The sequence below is a fragment of the Saimiri boliviensis genome, chromosome 3 (assembly GCF_048565385.1).
Source record: "Saimiri boliviensis isolate mSaiBol1 chromosome 3, mSaiBol1.pri, whole genome shotgun sequence".
Classification (NCBI taxonomy): Eukaryota; Metazoa; Chordata; class Mammalia; order Primates; family Cebidae; genus Saimiri; species Saimiri boliviensis.
In genome coordinates this window covers 99,328,457-99,343,862 of record NC_133451.1, presented here as the reverse complement: position 1 = coordinate 99,343,862, position 15,406 = coordinate 99,328,457, and the positions used below count along the sequence as shown (strand labels likewise).

General features: G+C 38.2%; 1 protein-coding gene across 1 annotated transcript in view; it reads left to right on the top strand.

The window, feature by feature from the left end:
* The first annotated feature begins 9,446 nt into the window (after nt 1–9,446).
* Nucleotides 9,447–15,406, top strand: part of DKK2 (dickkopf WNT signaling pathway inhibitor 2) — a 105,590-nt gene continuing 99,630 nt past the window's right edge. Inside the window, exon 1 of the mRNA XM_003929476.3 lies at nt 9,447–10,396. Within this exon, the coding sequence (XP_003929525.1) occupies nt 10,175–10,396 (222 nt within the window). The 5' untranslated portion in view covers nt 9,447–10,174. The remainder of the gene's footprint in view (nt 10,397–15,406) is intronic.

The following is a 15,406-nucleotide window of genomic DNA, read 5'->3' as shown; positions in this document are numbered from 1 at the left end:
TTCTCTTGTTCTCAGAGGTCCATTGATTTCCCTTAAACTTCCTTTTTTTTTTTTTCCCCTTTTCTTTGAGATGGAGTCTCACTCTGTTGCCCAGGTTGGAGTGCAGTGGCGTGATCTTGGCTCACTGTAACCTCCACCTGCTGGGTTTGTGCGATTCTTCTGCCTCAGCCTCCTGAGTAGCTGGGATTATAGGCATGCACCGCCACATGCAGCTAGTTTTTTTGTATGTTTAGTAGAGATGGGATTTCACTATGTTGGCCAGGTTGGTTTTAAACTCATCACCTCAAGTGATCCGCCTGTCTTGGCCTCCCAAAGTGCTAGGATTACAGGTGTAAACCACTGTACCAAACCCAAATTTCTTTTTTATAGAAACTGATATTATGTGGGCCTTGTAATTATCGGGGGTTAGGCTTTCTCACCTTGTCATCTAATTTTATTATATATGTTGCATGCATCTGTGTGTGTGTGCATGTTGTGTGCTTGCATGTGGATTTTGGGGGATTGTTTTCATCATCTCTTTGTCTGGTTTTACATAGCACTGCAGTAGTTAGAAAAACTACACCATCATGCATTCCCAGATTCTACCTTCAGATTTTTACCTATGAAATTTTTGAATAACATCCTGACCTCCTAGCATTGTTTTGTGTCTGCTTTATTTGATGGTTTATTTCAACCACTGGAACAAGGTGTAAATTCAGGATGAAGTGACTGAAGAAGAAAACAGCCTGCTGAAGTAGTTTTTGAAAGAACAAGAACAAAAAGATACAAACATCATTAGGATAGTAGGCAGCTACCACAACTAAAGGAAGGTAAGGATGGAAGTCCTTGAATTTTGTTGCATTTTTTTTTTTTTTTCAGGTAGTGAGAGAAAGCCAGACAATAAAGTGGTAGTAAGTGAAATGAAGAAGGTGTTGTTAATTTCCAATGCATTCTCCACACTCTTGAGACCATTAACAATGTTGTGTACATGCCTTTGTTTCTGAGTAGTTTGGGAGAGTTTTTACAATGCTACATAGGCAACATCTGCATATGCCTTGACATAGGAAAGTGGTCCCTTATCTATGAAGTTAGATAAGGGAAAACTTTCTGAATGTTTTTTAATTCGGTCAATCTAATATTTGAGGAGTATTGCAACCTTTTCATGAGAGGAATAGGTGAATTTATTTATCAGTTCTCCTCTATTCAATAACACTGTTTTAGGAAAGGCTTTTAAACACTTTTCTCCAGAAAAAAATATGTTGTAGTAATCTCTGGCTCATCTTTCTTACATGACAGGTGTCCATTACTGCCCTCTGCTGCATGATCTTGGACCCCTCAGTATTTCCAACTAATAATGACTATAAGATTACTACTTAACAACAACAAAAAATAACCATTACTATCATTACCAGGAATTCTTTTGTTGTCACAGAATAATATCATGATGAGTTGTATTTCTATCTCCCACATATGTAGATTCACTTAGAGGTGTTTCTTAGGAAAAGGTTTACTTAAAGGCATTCCTTTAAAAAGATGATTTTCAAGCTTTCGCTACTTCTTAGAGACATTTTAACATTAAATAGTCCCTGAAACAGAAAATCAGATATGATTGTTAGCTATGTTCAGGAAGTGTGAGTGAGTGACAGATACCATACAAACTCACTTAAAATTAGCCGTCATAGACAGTGTCTACACATGGCAAAAAAAAAAATGAAGAGTTTGGACTATACATGTATAACTTTTGTTAGAACTTGCAACTGTGGGCTTTTTTTAATGAATGATCTTTAAAATTATGCTAACATATAGGAGAAACATCAAGTAATTTTAGTGAATTTGGAAGTGGTACTTAGAAGGCTGGAAATGTAGTTTGCCTTTTCATGCTAAAATGAGTCCCGCTTTATAGCTATAGTTTATGTATTCCTGGCCTCAATGCTAGCTACCTCCAGTGTTAAGTAGAGGAGTGAAATATATTGAAGATTATAAAACAAAAATATGGTTTTCAAACTTTCAATACTTCTATTAATACTGAGCATATTTATATATTTTGATATACAAAAGGCAAATTGATCAAAGCTTTGAGAGTTTCATTTTATTATTAGTTTAAAAATACAACATTGATTGGTATTGGAGAACAAGGCTAACACAAGAATGTCAGCTGTAACATATAACAGCTGTTATGTTCTAGGAGATTTTAATTATTCTTTGGTATATACAAATGTTCATATACATTCTTGACAATAACAACCAAAATACATTTATAAGTGTTGGGGGAAAAAAAAAACTAAATTGAGCTTATTCCAACTCAGATTTCTTAATAACTTTAAGTGGTCAAGTGCACATATATTAAAAGTGATTTCATTACCAGTTTCAGTGAAATTAGATATCCCTCCTGTTTTCACATATTAGCACTGCCTTGAATTAATTAAAGATACTGTGGTTCCAAGGAACTATTAACTTTCTGAGTAAATTTAACAAATCAAATTAAATAAGTGGACAAATTAAGTTAGTAACAGAACAACTTGCTGATTGCTAGATCACAGTATTTTTGATTACTGCTTCCTTTTCCTTTGATCTATGATGATTTCACTTTTGTATTATGTACTGATACGTTTTTATTTCCATCTCTCATAAACTAGGCACTTTTAAAAAATGTAGCAATGATTTTATCTTCTTGGCAAATTGCTTGTATTCTATCTTTTCTTTTTCAGAGTTCTAGTGGAATCTTGACACTCACATTTAGACTCAGTTAGCTGATTTCTAATTTACTCGTAAGTCACACAAAGAGAGAAGGTGAAAAAATGAATATCATTAACACACACCCAGAAATAAAATGGTAATACAAATATTTAAATAATGTTTTAAAGATAAACATATAACACAGTTCCCCATTGAGTTTAGGAACTCTGAGAAACTGCTGTATTTCTTTTGTACAGAAATGTTGCTCTTTCCCCAAGTGTTTTGATATGCAACTGCAACTATAAATCTATCTGTTATGAGCTGAATTTTGTCGAATGCTCTGTGGCCAAGTTCATATGCTGAAGCCCTAAGTCCTACTACCTCAAAATGCAACCACATTTGGAGATAAGTTCTTTAAAGAGGCAATTAAATTAAAATCAAATAAGGGTAGGCCCTAATCCAATATGACTGGTTTCTTTATAAGAAGAAGAAATTTAAGTACAGACCTAGGGATGACCACAGGAGGACACAGTGAGAAAGTGGTGAACTGTAAGACAAGGAGAGAGGCCTCAGAAGAGCCCAAACCTACCAACACCTCGCTCTTAGACTTGTAGCCTCCTAAATGTAAGGAAATACATTTCTGTTGTTTCAGCCACCAAATCTGTAGTATTTTGTTATGGAAACCTTAGAAATCTAATACACCACCTGTAGCAAAGGGCCTTTCGTTTTATGCTCTATGATCATTAAGGCCCAAGAGTTTTACTGTATTAGGCGAAGCTGCAATACATGTACGCACATACTTATATTTTTTTTGTGCTTTTTGCAACCCTTTACCAGGTGACTTATTTTACCTCCTCCAGAGGAATCTGTGTTGGTCCCTACTACAAGGATAAAATGGTACCTCCAATTTCTTCTGATGGATTCCCCTTTTCTTGTGTGCCCTCCACATTATTGCCATAATTGGGCATCTGTAACTACAAATGGAGACACACTGTGCTGAAAGCTACTCTTTGATCAGTATTATATTAATATTGAACTATACATTCATTATCTTAAAGGGATTCATTGTGGGATACAAATAAGAAACACTATATTTAAAAAGTGTTCAACAAACCTGGCACATGTAAGGCATTCAATAAATCTGGTTATTACTATTACTTTCATTATTGCTGTATATTTCAAACCAGTTACCTATAAAATTCCTTAAGCTGACTGCAGCATAGTATCTTGACTTAAATCTCAAACTATTTTTGAGCCTAGGTATTATGACTTATACCTAGAATATTGAAAAGTAGGATCTATTACAAACTAATCTTCCAAAGATAAACTAAACACATTTTTCATTTTCTGTTACCAAGCCCAGTTATGTTTCAAAGACAGATTTTTGAGTTGCCTCTTGAGAATCTATTTCCTTATTATTTGCAAATAGTTTTTCCATTATTTTGAGTCTGAGCCACAGTTTATATTATGTATAGTATAAGTATAGTTAAAGTTTTGCCATATTCATTAATCAGAGGTTCAGATAATTGATCAAGAATAAACACATTGTACAATGAATGGATTAGCTACAGTGTCTTTTCATTTTTTAATATTCCCTACTTCAAATGACCAAATCATTTCTGACTAAATAAACTGCCATATTTTAAATAGTTTCCCCATTTGAGTAATGTTCATTTTGGAAATAGTCTGTAATACTAACAGGGTAGAAATCAATCCATCATGTATTTGGCAGGTTGACGGCTCACAGAGTATTTTGCCCAATTCACTGTGGCTTCTAAACTGGATCAGTTAACAGTTGATTAAAACCAACCAAACAACAAACACAACCCTTCCCCCAATAAAAACAATAACAAAAACAGGCACTTAAAAATTAACTTTGATCCATGAGTTGGATCCCTCTCATGTGAGATCTTATAAAAGAAAAAAAATACAACAGTTCTCAATTTCCTTTGAGATCTCTGCAGAACCCTAGAGACCTGAAAGAAGCAGAGTCTGAAAATCATTGGGTCAGATTATCTAAATGTTGTTTGTTTTGTTGCTCATCAAGATGAGATTCCTTGCAATTGAACCTCACTCAAGAATTCAACATATGATTATTTCCCTGCCAAGTATTACTTGGTACTTTAGTACTGTCTCAAAAGATGAATCTTGAAAAAGCCTGCCAGAACTCAGCAGTGAGAACATACCAAAAAGGATATGCTTGTATAGAACTAACAAAAATCATATATCATAAAGAAAAATGTTTCTTATTAAACATTTGAAGACTTTTTCTAATTTCACCTCCACCTGTGGTCACATATACTCATAAGGCTCAGTAGAAGTTTTTATCTGCTTAAGTTTCAGATTATGTTATTTGCATTTTTTTTATTATTTGGGTTCAGGCTCAAGGGGAAATATCTGTTCAGTAATCCTCTTTCATTTAAGTGGCAGGTAAACTATCGATAAGATAACTAACTTATCAAGTTTCAGAAAAGAAGCCATTGCCTGAACAATTACTATTTCAGATTGATTTACTGTGAAATCTTCTGACCCTTTCCACTTGTGCATGTTTGTGTCCAGCATAACTAGTGATTCAAATGTAGGTGATGAGATCTTTTCTTATTAGCTGTTACTGTTGTCCATGAGACCTTAGCAAGTCAGCATCAGCAACTGAAACTAATGCAGGGATCAAATAGAAGATGCATTTTTTTTCATATCTGGTATGAGAATTACATCAAGAAACACAAAAGATTTTCACAATATCAATGCAAGCTTACATTTTTTTTTTTTTAACAGGTCTTTAGAATTAATTGGCAGCAACAAATGAGACCATTGTTCTTAGGCAGAGGAGAAACATAAAAATCTTATCTGATAAGACTCCAAGTATTAGTATTTCTAGACTACAGAGCCAGGTTACTTGGTTTAGTATGGAGAGGGAAAACCCACATAACCTTATTTTTCAGATCTGTAACATCCATCAAGTTCCCACCCTACGTTAAAGATTTTCATGTCTATTCTGTGTGTGCAAGATGATTTGGGGTCCCATGGCACCTACTGAAATAATCTTCCTTCTCAAGTCTGCTATTCTGTTCTTACTGACCTAACGTGACCATCACTAGGGTCATTTCTTTGGGTTCAACAACAAATGTAGAAGTATTGTTTTCATGTACACTGTTAAGATATGCATATAAATTCTGAAGAATAAAAGAAATTTGAGGAATGTATTTAATTATTTATATTCCCAAAGTCACATGAATTCAACTCAGCTTGGAAGTTGCAGATGTCCTGTGACAGACTCAACTCTGAGACTGGCATAATTCAGCAGTGGATGAGAACTGAGAAAGGCTCACAGCAGAAACTTCTGAGAGGGGCTTGAAGCAGATTTTAGTAAATCAAGGCCTCTGCAGAGCTGCAAGCATCTTTAGAGGCAGGGCCCCCACTCATTCACCACTGTGTCCTCAGGACCCCATACTTACTTCATGTACAATAAACGCATGAACAACTGCTAAAAAGGCTACTGTAGGAAGTATTCACTAACGCAGGGAGAGAGGTAATGGGATGAAAATTAGTAAGCTGCAGTAAACAAGACTAAAGTGACAAGTTATATACTTATCTTTGAGGCTAAGCATTCAGAAGGAAGCTGGGATCCACAAACAACTGTTGAGAAAATGGTGGCTTTTTGATGGAAGCAAAATGGCCCCACAGCTAGATGAGCAAAGAGAAGAAGGAGTGTACAGCCAGAGGAAAAAATGTCCATTAAGGCAGTTTCTTCTGGACAAGAGGGTTATACTCCCTACTTCTGTAGTCTTGTTTTTAAATACCTACTCTCTAACTATGTTATTGCGAATGGTATAAAAATCTACTTTCCCAAGTAAAATATGAAGCGTGTGTCTTTATGCTTAGGAAAACACACAGGAGAAAAACATGTGGGGCTATGACAGTAATCCAAAGGATTATGCTTATTTACAGTTAGCTGATTTTGTGTATGTGCATCTACTTGTCAACATATGGGTCATGTATGTTTGTTTCTGTCTGTCAAAAAAAAATTGCAGAAAGCATTTGGGTCATGAATGAAATTTGTTTCTGTCTCCTTTTTATCCTAAGGCATAACTGTGTGTGTTTTATTATTTGATTCCTTATGTCTGATTTTGCTCTATATGGGAGAATGTTTATGCAAGTAAATTTTATGTTGACTTTTATTTTAACTGTATTTGTAAAAAATGGCTTTTGGAACTTGTAGGGTGTTGAATGAGCCTCTGAGATAATGTCTTTAGGATGGTACTCAATGCTGAGAGTGAATGTGCTGTACTTGATATTTCTTTTCTGTTTAGCAGAACAAGTGAGTTAAGTCAGGCTTGTTTATGTGGCATATTATTTTGTTTAGAGGTAAAGAAAGAAGGAACTGACAAAAATAGGTAAAGCATCTTCAGATTTTCTCTTGGTTATTTGTGTTTATTCTTCAACGTAAGGTCAAAGTCTACACCCTTCCAAGTGAATATAGAAGGATCTGTTGCCTACATGTTTAGCTTTATCTTTTCTGTTTGCTCTACACTACTTTTCAAAAATATTTAAACCAGTAGATTCTTAACTTAATTTTCTCATTTTCTGTCATACTTTCTGACTAGCAAATCAGATTGAAGACAAAAGATATACTCTTCTGTAAAGTCTAAGTTCTGAATCCTATTTATTTATAGAGTAAGGGCCCATCTCCTTGCCTTTTGTTAGTGCCTAGAATGCTTCACTTAACTCTATAAACTTACAAATGTATTACTGGGCATATATAGATGTTAAATGTTCTTACTACAATAATGTTATATGTATATATACCTAAATACATATATACATTATACATATACCTATATAAAGTCACACACACCTAAAGTTTACATCTATATAACATGAGATCTACCTTCTCAATAAGCTTTTAAAAGTACAATGCATTATTGTTGGCTATAGCTACACCACCATATGGCAAATCTCTAGAGTTTGTTCATATTGCTTAACTGACACCTTATGATCATTGATATAGTAACTCCCCATTCTCCTCTCCTTCCAATCCTTGGTAACCACCATTCTAACCTTAGATTCTGTGCATTTAACTGTTTTAGATACCTTCTGTAAGTGGATTTGTCTTTCATCATAGTAAGTGAAATAGACCAATTTCACTTAGTATGATGTCCTTCAAGGGTTACCCATATTGTTATTCCTGGCATATTTTTTAAAAGTGAAAGAAACACACACACACGTAACAAATCTCTATCTTAAATAAAAGAAATTCAAAAGAACATATGCCAAAGGGTGCAGGTTTTAATCCCTGTTTGCTTGCATATTAAAAAAGTTCTGAAAATGAATTCCAGGGCAGACAGACTTATATGTCAGAACAGAGAAATTTGCAAAACTGGATCTGGAGAGAATAGCTCTAAATCCACTTTAGAACTCTGCGTCGTTTTGGGGAGAAGACAGGAGTTACTAACGTTCTCACTTAGCGACAGGTTTAAGTTGTACTAATGGACATGCTCCAGGATCAGGTGTGAAAGCTGTGAAATCTAGGTCCAAAAATTCTAAAGAGCTTGCTGCTAGTATCCTCCCCTGACGGCTAGCTGCAGCCGTCTAACTTCGAGTTGTGGCTCAATGCTTGATTTTCTCTACTCCTGGACGTTAATGTCTGTGAAGGTGAAGTGCAGCAACTTTCGAATAGTCCCTTGCTCTGCTTGGAAGTCTTGGCCTTGGCCACCAGACATCACCAAACTCAGCGCTTGTCTCCTGCAGCGCTTTCCTGGTTTGCTGAACGGCTGCCACTGGCGCCCCCAAGCGCCAGCGTATCCCAGTGATTCCTGGAGCCACCTTAGACTTTCGCTGAAGGGAATTGGACCTGAAGAGCCGGGAGGGCTAACAGGAATAGGTTCTCTTGGAATTTGCAGGGGCCAGAAGGCAGAAAGCCAAGGATGACAGGATCTCAAAGGCTCCCTGCCCCTGTTCATTCCTATCCGGGATTTCCTTTTCACAGTAAGAGCAGTTGCGTGGCACGGTAAGGATGCCCAGTGGAGCTGTGAGGTCCAAACCCTTGGAGCATACCAAGAGCACCCCCTTCTTCCCACTCCTTCAGAGACATAGACAAATGCTACCCGTGCGGCGGAGTCCAGGGTTCAGAAAGAGGAGACTAAAAAGACCCAAATGTATGGCTCAGCTTTCCCCTTCTTTGGTCTGCTTCTTTCCTTTCCACCCTCTATCCGGAACCTTGGCCATCCCCTGGCGCACCTATAGGGCTCCAGCTTCACACACTCCCTCGGAAGCACAGGCTAAAACCGATTGTGAGCGCACAAAGAACACAACATTAATGAGTAGATACGCTGATGCTCACTTCTCTAAAGCTTCAGTTGGCCTTTTCCAGCTCTCCTCACGGAGTCAGGGGCTGAAGACGGTTGGGAAGGTCTAAGAAAGGGTGGCGGCGACCAGGTGGTGACAGCTTGCCGCTCTCCGCTCTCCGTTTCCACCTTTGCCCTCCTCCTGTATCCAAAGACCCCTCCAACCACAGGAGCTGTTGTCAGGAATTAGGAGGCCCTATGTTCCATTCACCCCATGGAAAAGCTGGATTCTCGTTTTCCAGTAGTTATATTGTGGTGACGGAGCGGGAGGATGAGGAGGGAGAAAAGCTGGAGTGGAAGCAGAAGTAGCACATGGAGAGGAGGGGCAGGGGGGAGAGGTGGGGGATGAGAGAAAAGTTTTCACTCTTTGTCACTCTTGAATTGGGGGCGGAGGTAAAAGAAACCCACTGTGGGAAGCTATAAAAAGCAAACAGGGCGCGGGGAGCGAGCAGAGAGAGAGAGAGCAGGAGCCCGTGCACAGCGCAAGTGCAAGTGCGCTCTCCTGGCAACGCTGTGCTGGCAGCCCTTAGCTGTCCCCTGTGAGTCAGGGGACAACGCTTGGGGCAACTGTGAGTGCGCGTGTGTGGGACCTCATTTCTCTTCGGATCTCGAGGATTCCGTCCGGAGACGTCTCCTAATCCCCTATTAAAGCGCCTACTAACTTTGAAAAGGAGCATTGTGTCTTGCAAAGTTTGACACAAAAAGGCTAGGAAAAGAGAGCACAGAAAAGCAACCGAATCTGAAGGAGAAGGAACTGGTGCGGGCCTCCCGATCAATTAAGAGGAGAATTAAACCGCCTCCGAGATCCCGGCGGGACCAAGGAGGTGCGGGGCAAGAAGCAACGGAAGCGGTGCGATCCACAGGGCTGGGTTTTCTTGCACCTTGGGTCACGCCTCCTTGGCGAGAAAGCGTCTAGCCTTTGATTGCTTCCAGTTATTTTCAGAACTTCCTGCCCTGGTGGAGAAGCGGGTCTCTCTTGGGTTGCGCTAATTTCTGTCCTGAGGCGTGAGACTGAGTTTATAGGGTCTTGGGTCCCCCAACCAGGAAGAGTTGAGGGAACAGAATCTGCAAGCCCCCGCGCCCCAAGTGAGGGGTCCCGTGTGTTGGAGTCCTCCCTCCCGTGCATTCCCACGCCTCCTGGCTTTGCATCTTTTTGGGGACCCCCTCGCCGGGAGATGGCCGCATTGATGCGGTGCAAGGATTCTTCCCGCTGCCTGCTCCTCTTGGCCGCGGTGCTGATGGTGGAGAGCTCACAGATCGGCAGTTCGCGGGCCAAACTCAACTCCATCAAGTCCTCTCTGGGCGGGGAGACGCCTGCTCAGGCCGCCAATCGATCTGCGGGCATATACCAAGGACTGGCATTCGGCGGCAGTAAGAAGGGCAAAAACCTGGGGCAGGTAGGAAAACCCCCAAACACACTCTTCAGACAGGAGAGGTAGGGGCCAGCTCTCTTGAGCTGACAGTTTGTCATTGCATCCCGCAATATTCGGAGCTCGGCCCCTGATACAGAGAACAGGCGGCTGGGGAGGGATTCTCTGAAGCAGGGTCTGTTTGGGCGGGGGTGTCTGGGTGGCTGCTGGTCCTGCACTGCACGGAGTAAACGGAGTGAACAGGTTAGGATTCGGTCTCACCTTTGCTTTGGGTCGTGGGCACGTATCGAGATCTAGCTCTTTACTGCGGAGAAAGTGGTCAGGATGGTCCTTCCATTTGACACTGTGATGCAACTGATGAAGATGTTAATAGCATCTAATTTATAGCACCTATTAACGTGCCAGGCATAGTTCTAAGCGTTTTACGTATTCACTCATTTAATCTTCATAACTCTGTGAGCTAGATACTGTTGCTTTCCCACTCTGCCAATGAAGTAATTGAGGCACAGATTGATGAAGGATTTGCCCAAGGCACAGAGCTAGTGTAAGTGGCAGAGCGGGATTTCAGTCTAGACAGTGAGACACTGGGCGTTTGTCCATTACATTTTATAATCCGGAGGGGGACTCACTCCTTTTCAGATTATTCTTCCCTCCTAACCACTTTCTTTCTTCAAAGAAGTAAGGTCACAGACAAAACAACTCCAATAGACGCACATTTCTCACTCACGCAGAATTGTAAATAAGTCATTCAGAAAGAAGCAAAATAAGATGACAATGACAGCGTCCTAGGGTCGCCAGCGATATAACAGGACGCTGAAGGCGTTTTTGAGACAGGGAACTTTCCGCAGTGCACCTCTGTCTCTGCCACACAGACAGATTGAAAGCCACTTGCAAACAGTTATACAAATAGGCATGCACAGAGACAGCAGCGCGTGCACTCGGTACCCGCTGTGGCTGGCGCGCAGTGGCCAGGAGAGGGGGCTCTGCGGGCACTGGGAATCATGACAGCTCCCCCTTCTGCTCCTTTTGTGGGAAGCCAAAACTAAAAGCCTGTTTGCCAGTGGCACACGCACTTCACACAGAAACCTTGCACAGTGTCAACCCCTGGCGGCGGCCCACACCCCAAAGATTTCCTTGCAGCAGCCTGATGCTGCGGTTCTGCGCGCTCTCGGTGTCCTCCGCGGCCCCTGCCCACAGTGGAGCCAGCAGGGTGAAGGTTGACTGAGAGGGCCAGGCCAGGATGGACCGCAAGACATCACTCAGGCCCGGGCTTGGCCCCTCCTGCCCTCTCATGGGGACAATTTTGCAATTTTGCTCGTTTTGCAGGTCTAGAACTCTTCCCAGAGCTTCGAAATGTCAACCATTTCACTTATCCTTTCAAGGGATTACTAAATCAGCAATCAGATTTTTTTTTTTTTTAAGGTCTCAGGAAATGTAAGAAAGTACATATACGTACATACAAACAGAACCGTTGCACGTCCTCACACGTATACATACCTACGCCTGTATGTGACCACTTTCAGTCCTTTCCTCTCCCGGAAGACACCCCAGGATTTTCAGTAGCAATAAACCTGACAGTTTCTTAGAAGTCTGTCATGAGATGGGACAGGGGTTAGAAAGAATGGATCTTCTCAATCCAAATAATGTCTCCTCTAATGCTACTGACTTCAAATTTCATGTTCCCAATTTAAGAAAGCTTAATATGTAGTTCCTCCAAGGACACAGGGAAGGTCAATAGTCTTGAGGTTCCTTTCCATTCTAATCTATGTATTTTCCGGGAATTTTTGGAAAGCGCTTGTTTCTGTCCCACAATTGGGCCCACACACCTGATGTTTCCCTGTCAGAAGATCAGTTACGTGCGTCTTTTCATGAGTCATAGCGTTACACAGAGGAGACTGAGGGATGTACCCCAGAACTTAGCTGCTGCTTTATGTTTTGATACTATATCTGTATGTAAATAGGTATAAAATATGTTTTTACTTTCCTACCTCTCCCATTAGCTATTTAATTATGCTTCTTAAAGAGTTTGGAAGTCTACTTATGTCTCCTTAAACTGAGAATTTGTTTATATATTTATTTCACAAATGAGCTGAATTTCTGATATGCGCTTCATAACTTAGCAGTTCTATGGGATATATTTTATTATATTTACATAATGGAATCCTAGATTGTTAAAATTTGAGATTAGGCTTGTGAAAAATTGTTAACATAGTCAATATAAAGGTAAAACGAAACAAAATGTTGGGTTGAATAGCAGGGGGATAGCTGGCCAATAGGAAGATATTATTTTCTATATTACCGTTTAATGAATGATCTAAAATGTATATTATTATGAAGAAACACATAGAAAAATATTTTCCTTTTGAAAGAAAAAGAATAATTATTTGGATACTTATGAGTCTATCTTCTTTATTCTATAGTTATGTGGTCACCAACATTCTTAGTATTATTTTCAGAAATGAAATGGAAATTAGGAAGCAGAAGGAAGCTGTCATTTTCTTTTGTAGTAGAAAACTCTAGAATTGAAATGTAGCTGAGCTGAATTTTTAGGTACCACAATAGCAAAATATTGAAAATATTAGAATCAAAGTGCCAACTGATCAAATTAGCTAATCATAAGTATCATCCTAAGACTTAATAAGTTTGATTTCCCCCGACTCCATTTATTTTTGACAGATGGTATTGAAATATATTCCTTTCAGGGAAACAGGAGGAAGAAAGTGTAGGATGCAGCTTCAAGTAGGCAGGTTGGAAACGTAGCCCTTGGTGTTCTTTCTTCTAAATGGAAATTGAATAATTGCCTATTTTTATTTTTCAGGATAGAGAATTAAATATTGCCACTGCAGAAGAAATACTGAATATTTTTAGTAATTCATTAATCTACAAAAGTGAAAATGAGTCTACATGAGTTCTAAATTTTTATTGAAAATTGCCTATTTTATATAAAAGAAATATTCTTATTTACGGGAATTCTACTTGTTCCATAGGCAAGGTAGATTATCTGTAATATTATTTCTGAAAAATATGCCTTCAAATTTTAGAAAAGATTTAGAGATAGAAAATGCACCGTTCTCCAGAAGTGCTACATTTCTCAATTTTATGTTTGCTTTCAAAGACAAAATATGAATTATGATGGAAACTGGTATCAGAAATTGAGAATGATAGTATTCAGATGATTGATACAGAATGAAAAACCTAACTGCTGCTTATCTACATAAATGTTTTAATTTTCCTTTTATTAGCATCTATTGCTAAGAAGTACTGCATATATGTACTATACATGTATACAGGATAAATTAAGTTTCAGGACTGTTACGAATATATTTACATAATATGTATTTTAATATATACGTCAATTTCTAAGGAGATTGTTTCAGATGTTCTAAATTAAAAGTAATTTCAAACAAAATCTTCAATGTCATGTGAATAAATATATTTTGATGAAGTATGCTGTTGCTCGATATTACCTCTGAAGTTTGAGGTACTGACTTTTATGGGCCATCTTCAAAATAAAATTTAAAAACTCAAACTATTTTAAAAAATTAACTTTTACAATTTACAATTCACATTTTTTCTGTGTGAATGAAAAAGCTTTGGATTTATGTTGTAATTGCTTCTTCTTTTTGTTTTGTCCTTTTGAAATGGGCAGATGAATTTAATTTGAATGCAATGCAGTAGCATTTTGTAATTCTTTTAAAAGTGACTGGAATAGTGATATTTATAGTTATATTTTAAATGTAGATGATAAGCTTTTTGGCATGTGTTTCTAAATAGAAGCTATGGCTTAACATAAATTCAGATTCTATGATTTTCTAATATGACTTGGCCACTTGAAGGATAGTGGTTTGAATGAAGTTTTGTTGTGAGAAAAGAATTCTTGAAATTCATTGAAACAGAAGCTTGAAAGAGCTGGTTAAACAGCACTAATATTTGTAGATTGCATTTTCTTTAATAAAACTCTGCTGTATCTGTATGTACAAACATTCATGAAAGTGCTCACTGAAATAATCTATATACTCTATTTTTGGTAGGTGATCTCTTCACTTTCTGAAATTATCTATGACTTTTTCTTTTTCTAACCTCAGCCCAACTTTCTCTTGATTAACAGTAAATAACCTGCTAGCTTCTCTGGACATTGACTAACACTAAACATAATCAGGAAAGCAAATCATTTTTACGATTACATTTTCAAAAATAAAAGAATTTGAAATAATCTACATTAAGTTTCCTTTCCTCTCACCATGAATTATACAAAATTGATAGCTGATACAAGTGGAAAGTTAACTCATGAATAGCAAGAAAAATATTTTAATGATAATCTCATATGAACATCCATCATTTTATTTTTCCGCTAGACTAGAGAGAGCAAGAGGACAGAGCTACTCGAACGTTCTCCAGCTGTGACTCTGACCCTCTCATAATCTTCTTGGATATTCTTCTCCATACAAACTTTTGCCCCATTTTCTCCTTTCCAAGATATTTTGAAACTTGTAGTTTTAAGATTAGGGAAGGCAATGTGATAGAATTATAGCTAGTATGTTCTGATCTAGGAAAATATTGGCTCTTCATTTCCTTACAAAATTGCTTTAAAAGTACATTAAAATAATTGGTTACATTTTAGAAGAAATGCATAATAGTCAACATATTTACCATTTTAGACTCAGTCTCTCATGGCTGTTTGTTCTTTAGTGTTGAGTTAACAGCAAAATCAATTACAATCTTATTTCTGCCTGCGACTTTCTGACGGCCTGCTGGAGTTGTTTTACTTCTTTATGCCTCTAGTCACTTGTAGTCATTTATAACAAGGAGATAAATCTGTTTTTAGTTATTTATCTGATTGTTCAAAAGGTTTATGTGACATTTGTGTCTGCCTGAGCCTCTTAGTCATTTTTTTAACAATCCAGAAGGAAGTATGATTAATCATAATTAATAGACATTTTGCATTATGTAGCATCAATTTAAGATTATGCAGAAAGATTAAATACAAAATGCATAAGAAAAATTTAGTATTATTGTTTAAGGTAAGCAAAGGTCAAT